The sequence below is a fragment of the Schizophyllum commune genome, assembly GCF_000143185.2.
Source record: "Schizophyllum commune H4-8 unplaced genomic scaffold SCHCOscaffold_7, whole genome shotgun sequence".
Classification (NCBI taxonomy): Eukaryota; Fungi; Basidiomycota; class Agaricomycetes; order Agaricales; family Schizophyllaceae; genus Schizophyllum; species Schizophyllum commune.
Window position 1 is genome coordinate 1,868,446 of NW_026089544.1, and position 16,778 is coordinate 1,885,223.

The window sequence follows — 16,778 nt, forward strand, 5'->3', positions numbered from 1 at the left end:
GCGGCGGCGCTGGGTGGCGTATTTGAAGCGCAAGAGCGACGCTTGGGCTGCTATCCAGCAGTTCAAGGCGGCTGCTGAGGTGGAGAGCGGACAGCGTTTGGAGGTACTGCGCTGCGATGGGGGTGGCGAGTACATCTCCAACGTCATGAAGGACGCGGCGCTGAAGGAGGGGTGGCGATTGGAGATCACAGAGCCAGATGAGCCGCATCAGAACGGCGTTGCTGAGCGTGCTAATCTAACCCTTGCCAATGGCGCTAGCTCGATGCTCTATGAAGCGAAGCTGCCGCCTTCATTCTGGGCCTACGCTATAGCCGCCTACAACCACGTTGCCAACCGCGCTCCTACCTCCGCTCTGCCTGGGGATACCACCCCACACATCGCCTGGACCGGCAAGACGCCGGATGTTGGCTACTTCCGCGTCTTTGGGTGTCTGGCGTACGTCCTGGTGAAGGACAAGCACCGGCGCGCGCTCGAGCCGCACTCTCAGAAGTGCATCTTCTTGGGGTACCCTCCCGGGACCAAGGCCTGGTTGTTCTACAACCCGGCCACCAAGAAGACGGTCATTTCGTCGCATGCGGTGTTTGATGAGCGCTACATGCCGGGTACGTCGCTCAAGAGCCTCAATCTCATCACTGCGGCGATTATAGACCGAGGTGAAGGCCCTCCGGACTTTGGGGATGTTGCTGATCAAGGGGGTGATGTGCCGTCGCCCTCTACCCATCGTCATAGCGCAGATGACGATGGTGTCGCGCTCTATGATGATCAGCCGCCTCCCCCATCCGGACCGCCAGCGCCCGCCGCGCCTGCTGCGCCTCAGTTGCGCACACCGCCGCCCACATCGCCGCCGGCACCCTCTACGCCGCTTCAGCAGCCAGCTGAGCCTACCACGCCGCCTAGCGCGCGTCCGCCGCCGCCCTCTGCACCCCGCCCGTCTCGCACTGCGCCGCCTAGCAAGGCCGCGCTGAGAGGCAGACAGGAGCGCGCGCAGGAGCAGCAGCCAGCACCGCGCCCTGAGCGCAGTCCGTCCCCTGCTTGGGAGACAGTTCGGCCGTCTACCTCGAGCGGACCGCCACCGTCGCGTCTGCCTCGGGCAACCAAGCCGACCCATAGCTTATCCGAGCGCGAATTGACGACTCGCGCTTGGCAAAAGCAGCCTGCGCCGCCTTCTACAGGCCGCGCTACATCGTCTACACCCGCGCCGCAGCCGCAGGTGACGTCCCCTAATCGTTTTGCGCCGTTATCCGGCCAGATTGAGGAGGTGGACGAGGAGGAGGAGCAGGAGGAGCAGAGTGCGCAGGAGGAGCGCAGAGAGCAGGCGCAGGACAGAGAGCAGGCAAGGAAGGAGATGATGGACTGGGCAGGGAGTGACGATGAGCTTGCTTTGACTGACAGCACGCCCATCCCAGGAGCGCACGTTCTTCAGGCCGGCCTCGACTACGTCTTCAGCGGCATCACCCAAGAGGACTGGTCAGTAGAACAGGCTCTCGACTTCGCCCTCGCCACTACAGTCGCGCCGGACCCGCAGCAAGGCGAGCCCAAGACGTTTGCTGAAGCGCTGCTTCGCCCGGACAAGGCGAAGTGGATCGAGGCCGCATTCGACGAGGTGCAGGCGCTGGTCGACAACGGCACGTTCGAGGTGGTCGAGCTGCCGCCCGGCAAGCGCGCTATTGGCAGCCGGTGGGTGTTCAAGGTCAAGCGCAATGCTGATGGGTCTATCGAGCGCTACAAGGCGCGCTGCGTTGCGCAGGGCTTCTCGCAGCGTCCCGGGTTCGAGTACACCGAGACGTTCGCCCCTACGCCAAAGTGGGCCGCTATTCGCGCCATTCTCGCCCTCGCCGCCATGGACGACCTCGTGCTCTACTCCATCGACATCAGCAATGCGTTCTTGAACGGCAACCTGGCCGAGGAGATCTACATGCGCCAACCACCCGGCTTCAAGCTCGGCATTGATCCTGACAAGGACTATGTCTGGCGCTTGAAGAAGTCGCTCTATGGGCTGAAGCAGGCGAGTCATGTCTGGCACGAGACGCTGAACAAGGTGCTTGTAGAGATGGGCTTCACGCGCATCCTCTGCGACCACAGCGTGTGGGTGTACGGTCGCGGCGACGCGCGCATCCTCGTGCCGGTCTTTGTGGACGACATGACGATTGGGTGCAAGACCGACGCGCAGGCGCTCGGTATCATTGGCGAGCTGAAGAAGCACTTCAAGCTGCGCGAGTTGGGTCCTACCACCTGGCTACTGGGCGTTGCCATTGAGCGCGAGCGCAGCCAACGCACGCTGTCTCTTTCGCAGCGCCAGTACGCCACGGACGTCCTCGAGCGGTTTGGCATGGCCGAGTGCAGCCCGGTCACCACTCCGCTCAACCCCTCGCACAAGCTCAGCGCCGCCGATGCTCCTGTCACGCCGGAGGACATCGAGTTCATGTCTACCCGCGCTAAGGAGTACGCTTCTGCTGTCGGCGCCATTGCCTGGCTCGCCCTCGCCACTCGTCCTGACCTCGCCTACCCGGTCTCCGTCCTCGCTCGCTTCACCGGCAACCCTGGCCGCCCGCACTGGAACGCGCTCAAGCACCTCTTCCGCTATCTCAAGGGCACGCTTGACTACAAGCTGACCTACGACGGCAAGGCGGTGAATGCGCGCTCCGAGCTCTTCTACACCTACACCGACGCGGACCACGGCGGTAACCCGGACAATGGGCGGTCTACCAGCGGCCAGATTGTCATGATGGCGGGTGGAGCGGTCTCCTGGTCGTCCAAGCTGCAGACTATAGTCGCGCTGTCGACTACCGAGGCAGAGTACGTCGCGGCGTGCTCTGCCGGCCAGGAGATCCTGTGGATGCGCAACTTCCTGACCGAGTGTGGCTACTCGGTCAAGAGCGCGCCCTCCACCCTCTACATCGACAACAACTCGGCGCTGCAGGTGGCCAAGAACCCGGAGCATCATGGGCGCATGAAGCACCTCGACCTGCGCTTCTACTGGCTGCGTGATGAGGTGCATCGCGGCAGTATCCGCCTTGTCCATCTGCAGACAGCAGACATGCCGGCTGACATGATGACCAAGGCCTTGGGCCGGGTCAAACTGCAGCACATGGCGACGCTCTCTGGCCTTGGAGTTGGGCGCTAGGACGTGCTCGATCAAGGGGGTGTGTTGGAATCGGTGTCTACGCGCTCTCTAGCGCCTATGGTATTTTTCTGCGATTTTACGGACTTTTTCCCGGTACTGTACGCTTACTTACAGTCCTATCTCTGCGCTCGCGCCTTATTGCCGAGCGCCACATATTTCCTCGGCATTTGCCGGTCCCTCCTGCCTAGAGCGGCGCATCCGAGTCTTTTCTCTTCCTGACTCGTTTGCTGTCGCTCTAGGTGCGTAGTTATGCGTTCTGTACCACTGAATATACATCTGACTCGTTTGCTGTCGCTCTAGTGTGATCACTGGCTCGATTCTGCCTCGGACACTCTCCACCTCAGCGGCCGCCTTGAACTGCTGGATAGCAGCCCAAGCGTCGCTCTTGCGCTTCAAGTACGCCACCCAGCGCCGCCGCGTCTTGTCGTCTATGAAGGTGATCCAGTAGAGGTTCGCCCCCTCTCTGGATGCGACCGGCATAGGACCCTTCAAGTCGGTGTGAACCAACTCGAGGGGACGCGTAGCGCGCTCTCCCGGACCGCGCGGTACCGCCTTGCGCGTCTGCTTCCCCATGATGCAGGGCTCGCAGATCGGGTCCGGCGCCTCCCTGCTGTCAAACCGCATGCCCCTCACCAGCTTGCGCTGCCGCAGCTTCGCAATGTCCCCATGGTTGACGTGCGCAAAGCGGCGGTGCCAGAGCGCAGCGTCGAGCGGGAGCGTGGTGGAGGTGGCGCGCTGCGCGCTGTGCGCAGGAGGAACGACAACGTAGCCGTCCAAGTAGCCCGTGTTCGAGTCGTCCACTGTAGCGGTGCAGACGAGCGCCCCAGCGCGGTAGAAGGCGACGCGCTTGTCCTTGATGCTGACCTCGTACCCCTTGTGCGCAGTAAGGTGATAGATTGACAGGAGGTTCGAGGTAAGAAGCGGAACATGAAGGACATCAAAGAACACGATAGGCATAAGCGCTTTCTCCCCATCCACCGGCTGGTACTCCACCGACCCGATGCCCGCCGAGTAGACGATCGCGCCGTTCGCTAGGCGAACAGGAACGCGATGCGGCGAGTAGGTGACGAACCAATCTCGCCGCGGCGTCATGTGTAGAGACGCACCTGTGTCGGTGTTGAAGTTAGCCGCAGCCTTGGACTGGAGCCACTCCTTGAGAGCGGGGGAGGAAGTGAAAGCGCTTGCCTGGCCTGCGGACTCGACGCGCGCAGCAGCGGCGGAGGTTGACGCGGTAGAGGACGCGTCAGAGGGCGCAGAAGGCGCAGAGGACGCGCCGGACGCGTTGGCGCCGCCCTTGTTCTTCTTCTTCTGCTGGCGCTTCGAGGTAGAAGCAGCGGCGGCGGCCTCCTCCTCCTTCTTCCAGTCCGGCTTGAACTTCGGGCAGTCCCGGATGAGGTGCGGGCCCTTGCAGTTGTAGCACTCGGGCGTGTACCCGGCGCGGTTGGCAGCAAGGGGCGTGCCGTCAGCAGTCATCCGGTGCGAGGCGAACTCGCGCGCAATCATGTCCTTGACCGTCTCGTAGGTGAGCGCCTTGTCGAGCAGGAGGGACGTGTACATGTTGGCGTGCTGCGGGTTGGGGGAGGCGGCGAGCGCGCGCATGGTGACCATCGCCTTCAGCTCGAGGTCCATCGTGGCTAGGTCGTAGCCGGTCGAGGGGCGCAGGGACTGGACGCGCGTCATGGCCTCGTCGACGCGCGAGAGGAGGTCGGTGAGGGCGGTGGTGGCCTCGGCGTCGTCACCCAGGTCGACGTCGAAGAAGTCTGAGAGCGCAGCAAAGCGTGTGCCGGCCTCCTGGATGTTGAAGGCGGTCTTCATCGCGTCGTAGAGGTCCTTGGGCGTGCTGCGCTTGTCCTTGAACTGCGGACGAAGCGGCTCCTCCATGGCGAGCCAAAGCTCGCCAGCAGCCTTCTCCAAGCGCTGCTCATACTCCTCCTGAGTGCGGTACTCCGCATCAGTGACCGCGCTCGCGTCCTTGGGCTTGGGCTTGGTGACAGTGCCCTTGGCATAGCGCCAGAGGCCCTTGCTGGACAGCCAGGGCTGGATCTCGCTGTCCCACCAGCTCCAGTTGAAGCGGGTGAGGATGGGGCGGCCGTCTGAGTCACGCTTCGACATGGCGCAAAGAGACGGTTGTTGGGGAAGATCGAACAGGCGAAAGTGGACGAGAGTGGGGTCGACGTGTAGGGGAGAAGGGCGCGGAGTGACTAGAAGTTGTTTGGAGAGGAACGGACGCGAACTGCGTGCGCAACGGCGAATATGAGGGAGGGCGAAAATTTGCGGTGATCGGAGGTGCTGGACTTCGCACGGCGATAGCGGCGGTACTGGCGATTTTCGCGGAGCGCGGCTCGGGCACAAGGTAGGGGAGGGTCTTGCGCGTCGAATGCCGCTCGAGCGGAGGGAATCGCAGCTGGTACGCGCGCACAACGGCGAGTTTGAGTCGGGGTGTTGATTTGGCTGATTGGGGCAGCTAGAGCGCGGGGCTCATAACCTGTCCGAGGCAGAATCGAGCCAGTGATCACACTAGAGCGACAGCAAACGAGTCAGGAATATATTCAGCAGTACAGAACGCATAACTACGCACCTAGAGCGACAGCAAACGAGTCAGGAAGAGAAAAGACTCGGATGCGCCGCTCTAGGCAGGAGGGCACGGCAAAAGCCGAGGAAATATGTGGCGCTCGGCAATAAGGCGCGAGCGCATAAGTAGGACTGTAGGTAAGCGTACAGTACCGGGAAAAAGTCCGTAAAATCGCAGAAAAATACCATAGGCGCTAGAGAGCGCGTAGACACCGATTCCAACAGGTGCCTACAACTTCACCAAGCCTGGCTTTGGACAGTAGTGTTTCGGATTGGCTCTTAGTTGTTTGTAGTGTATTGTTTCTCCTACATTCAATTCATACCTTTTTGAACCGTGATTGCAATGATTAGGTGCAGGACAGCACGCAGAAACCCCGCCTGCACCTGCTTGACCTCGGGCCTGTTGACTTGTGATCAGCACCTCAGTAACTAAAAACCCGATAGCTCAGTGGGTAGAGCGTCACCCCCGAGAGGTGGAGGTCCTTGGTTCAAACCCAGGTCAGGTCACTTTTGTATCCCAACAGGGCCCGGGGAATGCCGTGCCTGACACTACTTCGCAGGTGCATGATCCCTTATTTTCAGATTTAAATAAGCTGCAACGTAGATATATACACGCCCTATAGTAGATACTCAAATGTAGCTATCTTTGTGAGTAGCTGAATCACCCACATGTCCGGACATGGGTAGGTGAAAACTAGGTCACCTGAATAACACCTGAATTCTAGCCACGGACCGCGCGGCCGTGTACATCATTTTTCCCTCAGTCGCTATTCCACTAGCAGAAAGACTGAGGTCTTGCGCATCCTGCGCTTCTTTAGCTCGTGAAAAATGATTCATGTCTTTGGACATTGTGGGTGGGGCATTGTCAAAGCCATGGTGTAGCTCTTCACCATCCTCTAGCACAGGCCCCAGACCACAAGCAACCGCTGCCTGGATATCCCCCTTGTCGTCCGCCTCCTGGTCATCATCTGACTCACTATGGTCATCCGGCTTTGCAGCCTGTCCTGAAGTGCAGCCTGGCATCATTGGGATGAACTCACGCTTGGAGCACATCTTGAGCGTAAGTTGTTCCTCATGGAGTTCCTGACAATGGCAGTCTTGTGTGCGCATTCAGGATGAAGGAGGTTTTGATGTTTGTCCTGGTAGATGTGGCCAAGCTTGCTGAAGTGGCGCTCCGCACCCACTGAGTTGGCAACAATGCTGAGAACCACGAGTGCGAGTCTGGGAAGGGGATCCTTCTTGGTCACATTCTTCCATACATTCTGCTTGAAGAGAATGGTGTCCTGCTAGATGTGTAAGCTTGAGATTAATGACTGGGCTGACCACAAACCTGGCCTTTGAATTAACATTGTACTTTATCCATGGCAAAGCCCTGACACGTGAAGCATCCTTGACTATCGTAGTACTAGCAATAGCTGTTGAAGAGCTCACCAGGCACCTGCTCGTCCTTTTTGATCTGGAACACGCACCAGTACACATGCTTGACGACCGCATAGAGTCCCACATGTGAAATCAAGTGCACTATTGAGTCATTGAAAAAATGGGCACGGATGCCAGGGTTGAGGAAGACGGCCACGATGTAGTAGTCTTGATTGCGTTTGAGCCCCGCCAGCACTTCTTGAGGCTCTTGATAATGACAGCATTGTTGTCCAGCCGGTCAAATTTCAGGTTTGTCAAATATGTGCGGTGAAGGGTGGCAAGTATCAGAAGTGGATGCAAGGAGTGACCCACAGGTAGGGAGGTTGCGGATAGCAGGAGCGCCGGTGGTGGATGATCGGATACAACCCAGTGGTCGGATGGCAGCAGCAAGGGGGAGAGACAAGCGACAGACCCGGTACAAAGCCCCAGGCAGGGCCTCAGAGGCCCCACTCAGCAGCAGGCTGGAGAGGCTGTGTTGGAATCGGTGTCTGCGCGCTGTCTAGCGCCTATGGTATTTTTCTGCGATTTTACGGACTTTTTCCCGGTACTGTACGCTTACTTACAGTCCTATCTCTGCGCTCGCGCCTTATTGCCGAGCGCCACATATTTCCTCGGCGTTTGCCGGTCCCTCCTGCCTAGAGCGGCGCATCCGAGTCTTTTCTCTTCCTGACTCGTTTGCTGTCGCTCTAGGTGCGTAGTTATGCGTTCTATCTCGCTGAATATACATCTGACTCGTTTGCTGTCGCTCTAGTGTGATCGCTGGCTCGATTCTGCCTTGGACAGGCTGGCGCGCCCAGCGGCAACGCCGAACACAGACACAAACTGAAGGCAACAACGCACAGACTAGGGAGTGTATAGGTGTGACTACTTGGTATATAAAGCGTAAGTGCATGACGTGACCGAGTAACTGCTAGAGTCGAGCTGTACAGGTAATAAATCCAACTTGTGACATTCCTCAGGATAGAATTAAATGACAAGGTATGACAACAGCTAGAAATTAATGCATACAGATAAAGTTTGCCAAAACTCGGTTTTAAGTTGGAATAGCATTGGGCAATACTCTATCTGGTGTTTCTATATAAATTATCCTTCGCAAAGGCCTTTGACACTACTGTTCTAAGATATTGCTATAGATCACAAGCAGTAGGACCACTTGATATTACTACACTTACTCAGCAGTGCTATAAGCACTACATACTGCTGCTGTCATTGCCAAAGTGTCATGCATAAATACTGCCACCATCACTAATTACCGCTGTTGTCGCTAATTAGCACCACCATCACTAATTAGTACTGCTGTCACTAATTACAGCTGTTTGCATAAATGATGGCTGATCCTTGAACTTAAATCGAAAATCCGGCCCGTTACCCCGCAAGGCGCACGCCGTGTTGCGCACTTGTTCTTCTGACTTCCCGTCATCCCAGCTTTCATACTTGGTATCGTTTTGCACTATTTAGCCCTATCCAGAATGAGTTCCCTCAGTGAAGAAGAGTACGACAAGCTGGAGGATCACCGTACCCCAACCCTTGAACTTCATATGGGGGAGGAATATCAAGCCGCTTTGCCATCCGCACACTCACCTTCATCCGACTCTGACGAAGAGCTGCTCACAATCCCCAACATGAACCAGGCAATACAAGAGCTCAAGAAGAGGAAGGAGAAGAGGAAGCAGGGCTGGCCTACAAAAGACAAGCGTGCGTGCTCCTGCTCCGCCTACCGTCCATGCCTGACTCTTTTACAGCCCCTCTGCCCGACTTCTCTCTCAGCTGCAACATCACGGTCTACGCGTACTCGGAGCGCGACAAGTCCAAGGCGAAGAAGGACGCGAACAAGTCTCTCACAATCCCCTTCACCGTCAACAACTCTACGACCTTCGATGACCTCTCTGTCGTGCTACTGAAGGCAGCTACCAAGCACTCGCGCGACAACAATGACAAGCTCAGCAACTACAATGTAACCTTTACTATCCCCTACGTATCATCCCAGCCCCTCTCCCTTGACGAAGCGGATGACTTCGCGGAGTTCATCACCCGTGGGCGGAAGGGAACACGCGGGAAGACTGCCACGATCATTGTTCAGCGTACCTTGAAGCCCAAGGCCAAGGTATGTCCCTGTAGGGTCCTGGGAACATGGTAAGTGAAGAGGTATTATTTTGACTCCTTGAACGCGGATCGAAGGCAGGAAAACTGCCCGAGCACGCGGTATGGACCTACTTGTACCCATTCTTGTATGACATCACGTACGTATTGACGCGTCACGCGCCGCTCGCGATCACCCTTCGGGGCGCGTGCAACGCGTGCTTAGACACTTCTACTTTTACTTCAAATCCTCATCATTGTTTGCACACTCGACCGATAGCTGAGGCACGCGCTTGCGCGAGTAAAAGGAGACCTGATTCAGATCAGGTTCCGAGTCAAGGCAGGCTCGGTAGACAGCTACCTGCTGCCTTGACGTTCTTGCCAAGGCGACCACTCAGCTACGCCCTAGCCCGCTCGTAGCGATCCCGTACGGACCAGGCTCCGCAGTCCCTGCATCATTCATAAACACACGAGGCTGAATTGGACTGTACAGAAGCGCGATTGGCAGAAGGTAAACACACCAAGCACAACTATCATTGTCAGCAACAGTGGCAACAGTGATGGGGACGAGCCCCCAAAGAAGAAGAAGAAGGATGAGAAGAAGAAGAGCAAGGTACTCTTCCCTTTCATCCCCTCGTCTCGCTTGCTGACAAGCTTGCAGGCACCCAGACATGCCGACATCGCAGCCGTGAACCTCGCAAAGACGCAGGCGATCACCACCCTGCGTGAGCGGTGGAGATGTCATAGCAGACACTGTCACGCAGCAGCAGGCGTCAAGAGCAAGTTCTGCTACGTCAAGGGTGACATGCATATAGCTCTAAGCCATGTCCTCTTCAACAAGTGGGCTGCTGCTACGGTACGTGTGATGTGTCTGTGGCATTCTTGTTACAGCCAACTGATGGACTTGCAGCTTGCGAGGGGCCCTGATGGTAGTTATCACGCGACGACGGAGATGCCTCCAAATGACGAGGACTTTTGCAAAATCCTCGAGAACGACAACACCAGTACCGGTCAGTTGGCATTAGTTCTTTGTCGCCAGGCTCTGCAGAAAGAAGTGCCTGCCCCTATCTCCGCTCCTCCTGTTACCTTCCAGTTTGGCAGCTTCCCCCCCTACCCTGGTGTTGGTCCGCATGTTGGAATCGGTGTCTACGCGCTCTCTAGCGCCTATGGTATTTTTCTGCGATTTTACGGACTTTTTCCCGGTACTGTACGCTTACTTACAGTCCTATCTCTGCGCTCGCGCCTTATTGCCGAGCGCCACATATTTCCTCGGCATTTGCCGTGCCCTCCTGCCTAGAGCGGCGCATCCGAGTCTTTTCTCTTCCTGACTCGTTTGCTGTCGCTCTAGATGCGTAGTTATGCGTTGTATCTCGCTACTTATGAACCTGACTCGTTTGCTGTCGCTCTAGTGTGATCACTGGCTCGATTCTGCCTCGGACACAAGCGCGCGTCGGGGCCGGGCGACGCGGCGGGAGGCGCGTGGGAAGGGTCAGGAGTGTGCGGTGGGCAGCACGTGGGGTGCACGTCGGGAGCGGGCGGGGGCGCGACAATGACGAGCATGTTGTGGATGGCGGCGGCGGGGTTTCAGCGACGGCAACAGCTTGCTCGGCAATGGCCGGCAGGCCAGTAGTGTACCTGTAGCTGTAGGGATTTGTTGCAACAGATGTTGCAACAAATCGTTATAGTCATAGCCTTGTAATTAGTGGGGTTTGTTGCAACAAGGTGCCCTATAACTGTAGGGTATGTTGCAACATAGGTCCTGCCAGAGGTGTCTTCTGCGGTCTGCGTCGTCCTCGATCATCATGAGGTCAGGACGTATGAATATAACTACACAGCCCAGCCTCTAAGGGCTCCGTGTTCCTACATATCCCATAGTCAGGTTGGACTACGAAGTATGTAGAATATAGCTACACAATATAACTACATCTGCCAGAGCCCTTCGTAGGGGCCTGGCCACTACCGCTCGTCGTCGTCGCCTCGGCAAACGCCGGATCGCGCTCATCGTCGCCCGCCCTCCGCCCGCCGTCGCCGCGACGCGTGCTCCCGACGTTGTGCCACGTGCCGCCGACGCTTGCGCTCCCGACGCATCGCGCGCGCCTTCCGACACCTCGGCCCGGCCCGCCACCTCCGCCTCGCGCTCGAACGCGTTCCCACGCCCATCCGCCGTATCGTCGCTCGCCGCTCGACGTGCCTCGTGCACTTGCGCGGTCGAACGCTCGCGCTTCGGCAAATGCCGAGACGCATCGAGAACGTCGCTGCCGCGCTAGCCGTCGAGCTACGCGTCCCCGGCAAATGCCGGGCACGTTCGCGCGCCCATCGGGTGCGCCGGCGCCGTCAGGGGGCTTGGCGATGTGCCGATCGCATCCCTGCGCGCTCGCTGCCACTCGTGCGCGCGTCGCCGGCAAATGCCGGATCGGGCCGGGCGGTCCGCGCGAACCGTCCCGCGCGCGACCGACCGTCGCCGCTGGCACGCGCGAGCGCGCATCTCGCCAGTGCACGCTACTACAAGACGGCAGGCGAAGCTCGCGTCCCGCACGCGATGGCGGGCGGTATGCGTGCCCGGTATCGCCATGCTTCGCGAACGCGTGGCAAGGCATCGACACCCGACACCACGCGCCCGCGAGCGCGCGTCTGCCGGCCTGTACGTGCTTCACCAGCGGCGCACACTGTCGTCGTAGATGAAAATGCAGGCCGCGGCGGGGAAGGGTGCCCGACGACAGCCACGTCGCGCTGACGTGGTTGCCATAGCAACCACGTCAATCACGCAGCAGGGGTGGGCAGAGGCGAGGAGGGGGTGATGGTCGAGGGAGAGGGGGGTAGCGGCGCGTGGACAGCCGTCTTGAGGTTGCGAGAGGTAAGGGATGAGGGTCGAGGGGTGAGGGGAGGGGAATAGCGCTGTTGAGCGCGTGTGCCCGATTGAAGGGCGGGTGTCGTGGCGCTCGCGGCGGTCAAGGAGGGAGGGTAGCGCAGAGGAGTGACCGACTCGCGTTGAGCTCAACGCGAGTTGGCTCCGCGAGCGACGGACAGGGCGAGAGGGATGGTGGTCGAGGGCAAAGGGCTCGTGCCGGCTGCGGACGGAATTCAATTCCGCGCGGCACGTGCTCGGCAAATGCCGGTGGCGCGTCCTCTCCCCCGCGCGTCCTATCCCTTGCCCGTCTTTGTGCACTGCGCGAGCTTCTGACGCGCGCGTTAGCTGTAGAAAGATTCTGTAACACCACAGGTACTTTGAGAGACGCTTTGAAATTGTGGAGAAAATGCATAAAACCATATATATGCGAACTTTCTGCTTTTTGAGACCTTACACTGAACCACTGTGAGCGCGATAGCAGACTATTATTGTGCGGAGCCCGCACAAGAACTTGCAGATGTGCTGGATAAGTACACATCTACAATGTTCTGTATTGAGCATCGGAGGGGGACAGCTGCTAAGTATCTAAACTTCACCCAGTGGCAATCAGCTGAAGGACATCATCTGCATCTATTCCTCAAGTACAGGGGCTTCGAGTCTTCAAGAGGGCCCAAAAATGCGTAGAAGCACGGTGAGTACCAATTCAATTAGATCTGTGACCTACCCCATGGACATGACGAGCAGGGTATGTATGGACAAGACCGTTGCTGCACTACTGCAGCAGCTGAACAAACCTGCTCCAAATTGTGCTGAGTCGAGTCATTATGAATTATTTTATGCACAGAGTGCACGGTTTAAAGCCTTTCCCCACCATTTTTAGGGGCGCTCTACACGTTCCTGCTGTTATTTCGGCGGCGTAACGCATTGCTGATGCTGAAAACGTCGAATCGACGACAATCAGCTCAAGCTGGGCCGATGCACGTGATGTGCTGACCCGCATGGTGTAGCAGCTCGCATTGTGCAGAGCATTTAGAAAGAAAGTGTAGGGTCCTCCACATTCATGACTCCTCCTGTACACAATTATTCACGCGTCCTGTGGTGGGGAAAACATGCAGAAGTCAGGCAAATGCGCTTACACCTTATTTTATTCAGATATGACCCATAGTTCATGCCAAAACAGGAGCTTATAGAGAATCATACATAAAACACACATTGGTGGACATTCCTGCCATGTTTTCAGGACTTTCAGACGCTTGTGGGAGCCATCGCAGCCACCGACGAGGCAAAGAGCGGCAACACGAGCCGAGCATCCGAGGTCACGTGCTGGGCCGGAATAAGTCCGACCGCAGCCGATCGACGCGTTTTTGTCTTAAACCAGCACCCTCCACCTCGACGTCCCCGCTCTGCTCGACGCGCGTTGGCCGCCAGGCCACGCGCTGTCCTCAGTCAATTCTCAGCCACTGCCGACACCACCACTGCCATCCCACGTGTCCAACGACGCGTCGTCGGATAGGGTCGGAAGGTGACGCAGGTCATCCCTTCCGAGCCCTCGTCGCCCGCTTGCCCTGCCCCCACCTCCCGTCATCACCTCCTCCCACACGTCGCGCGGACGGCTGGTCTCCGCGCTTGCCGCCGGCACCACCGCTTGCCGCTGCGGACAACGCGCCCATGACCACGCTTACACACGGTTGCTAGGTGACGTGGCATCGCCACGTCGCCCGGCGTGCCGCGCTGGCGAGCATGGTGGCCGACGCGAGGCCGTCCATAGCGGCGACCACTCAGTGTGAGTGGGCTGCTGCGAGCGTCGCCGACGGACATGACACGTGCGATGGCGATTGCACAGGCTGCGCTCGTGACTGATACCGCTGGTGGCATCACCGCAATATCAGACCGGAGTTACGCCGGGCGCATGGCCGAGCGCGATGGTGACGCTCGCGCACGACGCTGAGCAGGCTGGCGACGGTCGGTCGCGCGCGCGCGCGCGGGACGGTTCGCGCGGACCGCCCGGCCCGATCCGGCATTTGCCGGCGACGCGCGCACGAGTGGCAGCGAGCGCGCAGGGATGCGATCGGCACATCGCCAAGCCCCCTGACGGCGCCGGCGCACCCGATGGGCGCGCGAACGTGCCCGGCATTTGCCGGGGACGCGTAGCTCGACGGCTAGCGCGGCAGCGACGTTCTCGATGCGTCTCGGCATTTGCCGAAGCGCGAGCGTTCGACCGCGCAAGTGCACGAGGCACGTCGAGCGGCGAGCGACGATACGGCGGATGGGCGTGGGAACGCGTTCGAGCGCGAGGCGGAGGTGGCGGGCCGGGCCGAGGTGTCGGAAGGCGCGCGCGATGCGTCGGGAGCGCAAGCGTCGGCGGCACGTGGCACAACGTCGGGAGCACGCGTCGCGGCGACGGCGGGCGGAGGGCGGGCGACGATGAGCGCGATCCGGTGTTTGCCGAGGCGACGACGACGAGCGGTAGTGGCCAGGCCCCTACGAAGGGCTCTGGCAGATGTAGTTATATTGTGTAGCTATATTCTACATACTTCGTAGTCCAACCTGACTATGGGATATGTAGGAACACGGAGCCCTTAGAGGCTGGGCTGTGTAGTTATATTCATACGTCCTGACCTCCATCCTCTCGCACCAAGCGGTCGCCACTCATTGTCTCGATTGCTGCCTGGAGGTGCCGGTTAATCACCTCTATGGCCTCTCCTTCATTCAGCGCTCGGCCTCGCCGATCGCCCTCTGCCGCAAGTTCAAACAACATTTTGTCTGCTTGTTCGTCTACGAAGCGACTATACACCATGTCTAATACGGCGGGATCCACAATCCCACAATCCCACACTGAGGCAATGTCTCGTCCGCATTGCGGCGTGACTTTTCCTTGCGACACCGCTCCCACGCGCCATCCAACAGAGGCGCCTCGGTGTCCGACATTGTACATGTCGTGAGGGCGCGGCGCGTAGCCATGCAGTCTGTATTGTTCCCTACAGACGCGTTCTGGTCGTGGTGGTGTCCACGAACGTTCTCTCCGCGTCCTACTGTCAAATAGTAGCTTACGCCACGCGTGGGTTGGTCTCTTCCCACGGTTTGGGCTCGTGACTCGCTCGTGGCGCATGTATTTGGATAAAAACACTTCATTCCTGAATTCCTACCCCCTTCCAAATTCCTACACATAGTCTACCATATTGTTATTATCACAGAAAAGTATGGCCGAGCCTCTCAAGGAGCTCGAAGAAGCTACGTGCTACGCCAACTTTGATCGCTCCTTCCCGATTCGGATATGCCGCTTCTCTGCCTTCTCGCTCACCCTCACCCCTCCCTCTCCATCGGACGGTTCTACTCTCACATTTCCCTTCAGCTCCATACGTTTATCAGCCCATCAAACAGCCACTGCATTGCTTCTTGGCCCGCTGTGCTCGCAGCCAGCCGCTTGAACTCGGGATCAGCGCGCAAAAATGGTTCCGAAGCCGCAAGGTGCGAGGCGCGCGGGGAGGAAGGGCTGATGAATGAAGGGTCGCGCAGGGTCGGAACAGGGATTGGAGCATAGGATACGCGCACTGACGCGCGGGTTGGGCTTGGGTTTCGTGGTATGGACGAGCACGGCGCTTTTTCGTATATCGCCCCCCTTCGGCCGCGCTCCTTTAGTACAGACGCCGCCTTTTCTTCTTATGACGGCCTTACATTGCCGTTGCCCCATCGCGCGGGATTGCACGCTTCGGCGTTCGTATTTACCGAATATTTGTAGATTATCGGCGATTGCGCACATCAGCCTTCGGGCAATGGCGTCGCCTTCCCTGCAGCCCGGTGGTGCGGGAATATCATCTTCTTGCTTCCTACCTTCATCGAGCCGAGCAGAGACAACGAGCAGAGCCCCGAGCCCCGAGCAGCGCTAACGAGCCCCGAGCAGAGCACACACCGCACTAATACGCTGAGTTTTCCATTCTATTCACCTCTTACTTCCCGCAAGCGCTGGGCGACGCCCGGCGCGATAACTCGTATCTTTCCATCCTCAAAGACGCCCACGCGTCCAGCGCGTACCAACGACTCCGCCCCTCCCCCTCGCTTCCTCGCTAGGAACCGCCTCAATTCCACACTACACTGTAGGACGCTTCTTCTTCGCGGTGCCAATCATGGGCCGCGGGCGAGGTTCGCCCTTCCACTGTATGATCCTCCATCGCCGCCTCACCCTGGGCATCTTGTTTGGCGTTGGTGGTCACATTGCAGTTTTCGAGGTGGAGGGATGGCTGATGGTGGTTGGAAGACGGTGGTGGCGTTAACGAGTCGATCGAGTCCACCGGTCCACGTTGCTGGCCTCGTGTCCCTTCCACGCTCCCACGCGCGCCCATGCCGTTGTTCGCATCAGCCGTCACCGCCATGCGTACTCCTGCTCCCCTTCACCTGGCAGGGTTTTGGTTGCCCGTTGTGGCCGCGGTGGTGTTAATCCAAGACCGTAGCGGGTACCTTCCAGTGCCATTGTCCACCATCGCACATAGATCATGTAGATACGCGTGAGAGTAGTTGGTTGAGGCTTTTACGTACCAATAGAGTGCAGATCTTGGTGATCTGTGTCGATGACAATGTTGGTGTCAATGTCCCTTTTGGGGATGGAGAAGTCGATAGAGTTTGAGTAAAGCTAGTAGCAAGAAGGTTCAAAAATGTGTAAGAGAGCGATGCTCTCTAGAGTCCTTGTGTCCTTAGTTCTTGCAGATGAACCGAACCGCGTGCTAGTGATTGACTCGAAAT

The 16,778-nt window shown here is 58.4% G+C and overlaps 4 protein-coding genes and 1 non-coding gene across 5 annotated transcripts; 3 read left to right on the forward strand and 2 right to left on the reverse strand.

Moving 5' to 3' along the window:
* Window positions 1-6,129: 6,129 nt before the first annotated feature.
* SCHCODRAFT_t128 lies at window positions 6,130-6,202 on the forward strand. The gene has a single exon. It is a non-coding gene; the product is annotated as a tRNA-Ser (tRNA).
* A 2,381-nt stretch (window positions 6,203-8,583) lies between these two features.
* SCHCODRAFT_02668962 (uncharacterized protein) lies at window positions 8,584-10,490 on the forward strand (the record flags this gene model as incomplete). Its single annotated transcript, XM_003031204.2, has 6 exons — window positions 8,584-8,809; window positions 8,857-9,218; window positions 9,687-9,918; window positions 9,961-10,049; window positions 10,104-10,362; window positions 10,417-10,490. The coding sequence occupies 6 exons, from the start codon at window positions 8,584-8,586 to the stop codon at window positions 10,488-10,490; spliced, it is 1,242 nt and encodes a 413-aa protein (XP_003031250.1).
* A 287-nt stretch (window positions 10,491-10,777) lies between these two features.
* On the reverse strand, window positions 10,778-10,945 carry SCHCODRAFT_02506647 (uncharacterized protein; the record flags this gene model as incomplete). Its single annotated transcript, XM_050343182.1, has 1 exon — window positions 10,778-10,945. A coding segment is annotated over one exon (168 nt), but the record flags the coding sequence as incomplete, so codon positions are not given.
* A 133-nt stretch (window positions 10,946-11,078) lies between these two features.
* SCHCODRAFT_02581626 (uncharacterized protein) lies at window positions 11,079-11,678 on the reverse strand (the record flags this gene model as incomplete). The annotated part of the gene is made up of 2 exons (XM_050343914.1): window positions 11,079-11,448; window positions 11,473-11,678. The coding sequence occupies 2 exons, from the start codon at window positions 11,676-11,678 to the stop codon at window positions 11,079-11,081; spliced, it is 576 nt and encodes a 191-aa protein (XP_050199727.1).
* Window positions 11,679-14,018: 2,340 nt separating this feature from the next.
* SCHCODRAFT_02581627 (uncharacterized protein) lies at window positions 14,019-14,582 on the forward strand (the record flags this gene model as incomplete). Its single annotated transcript, XM_050343915.1, has 2 exons — window positions 14,019-14,188; window positions 14,213-14,582. Coding segments are annotated over 2 exons (518 nt in total), but the record flags the coding sequence as incomplete, so codon positions are not given.
* Window positions 14,583-16,778: the final 2,196 nt, after the last annotated feature.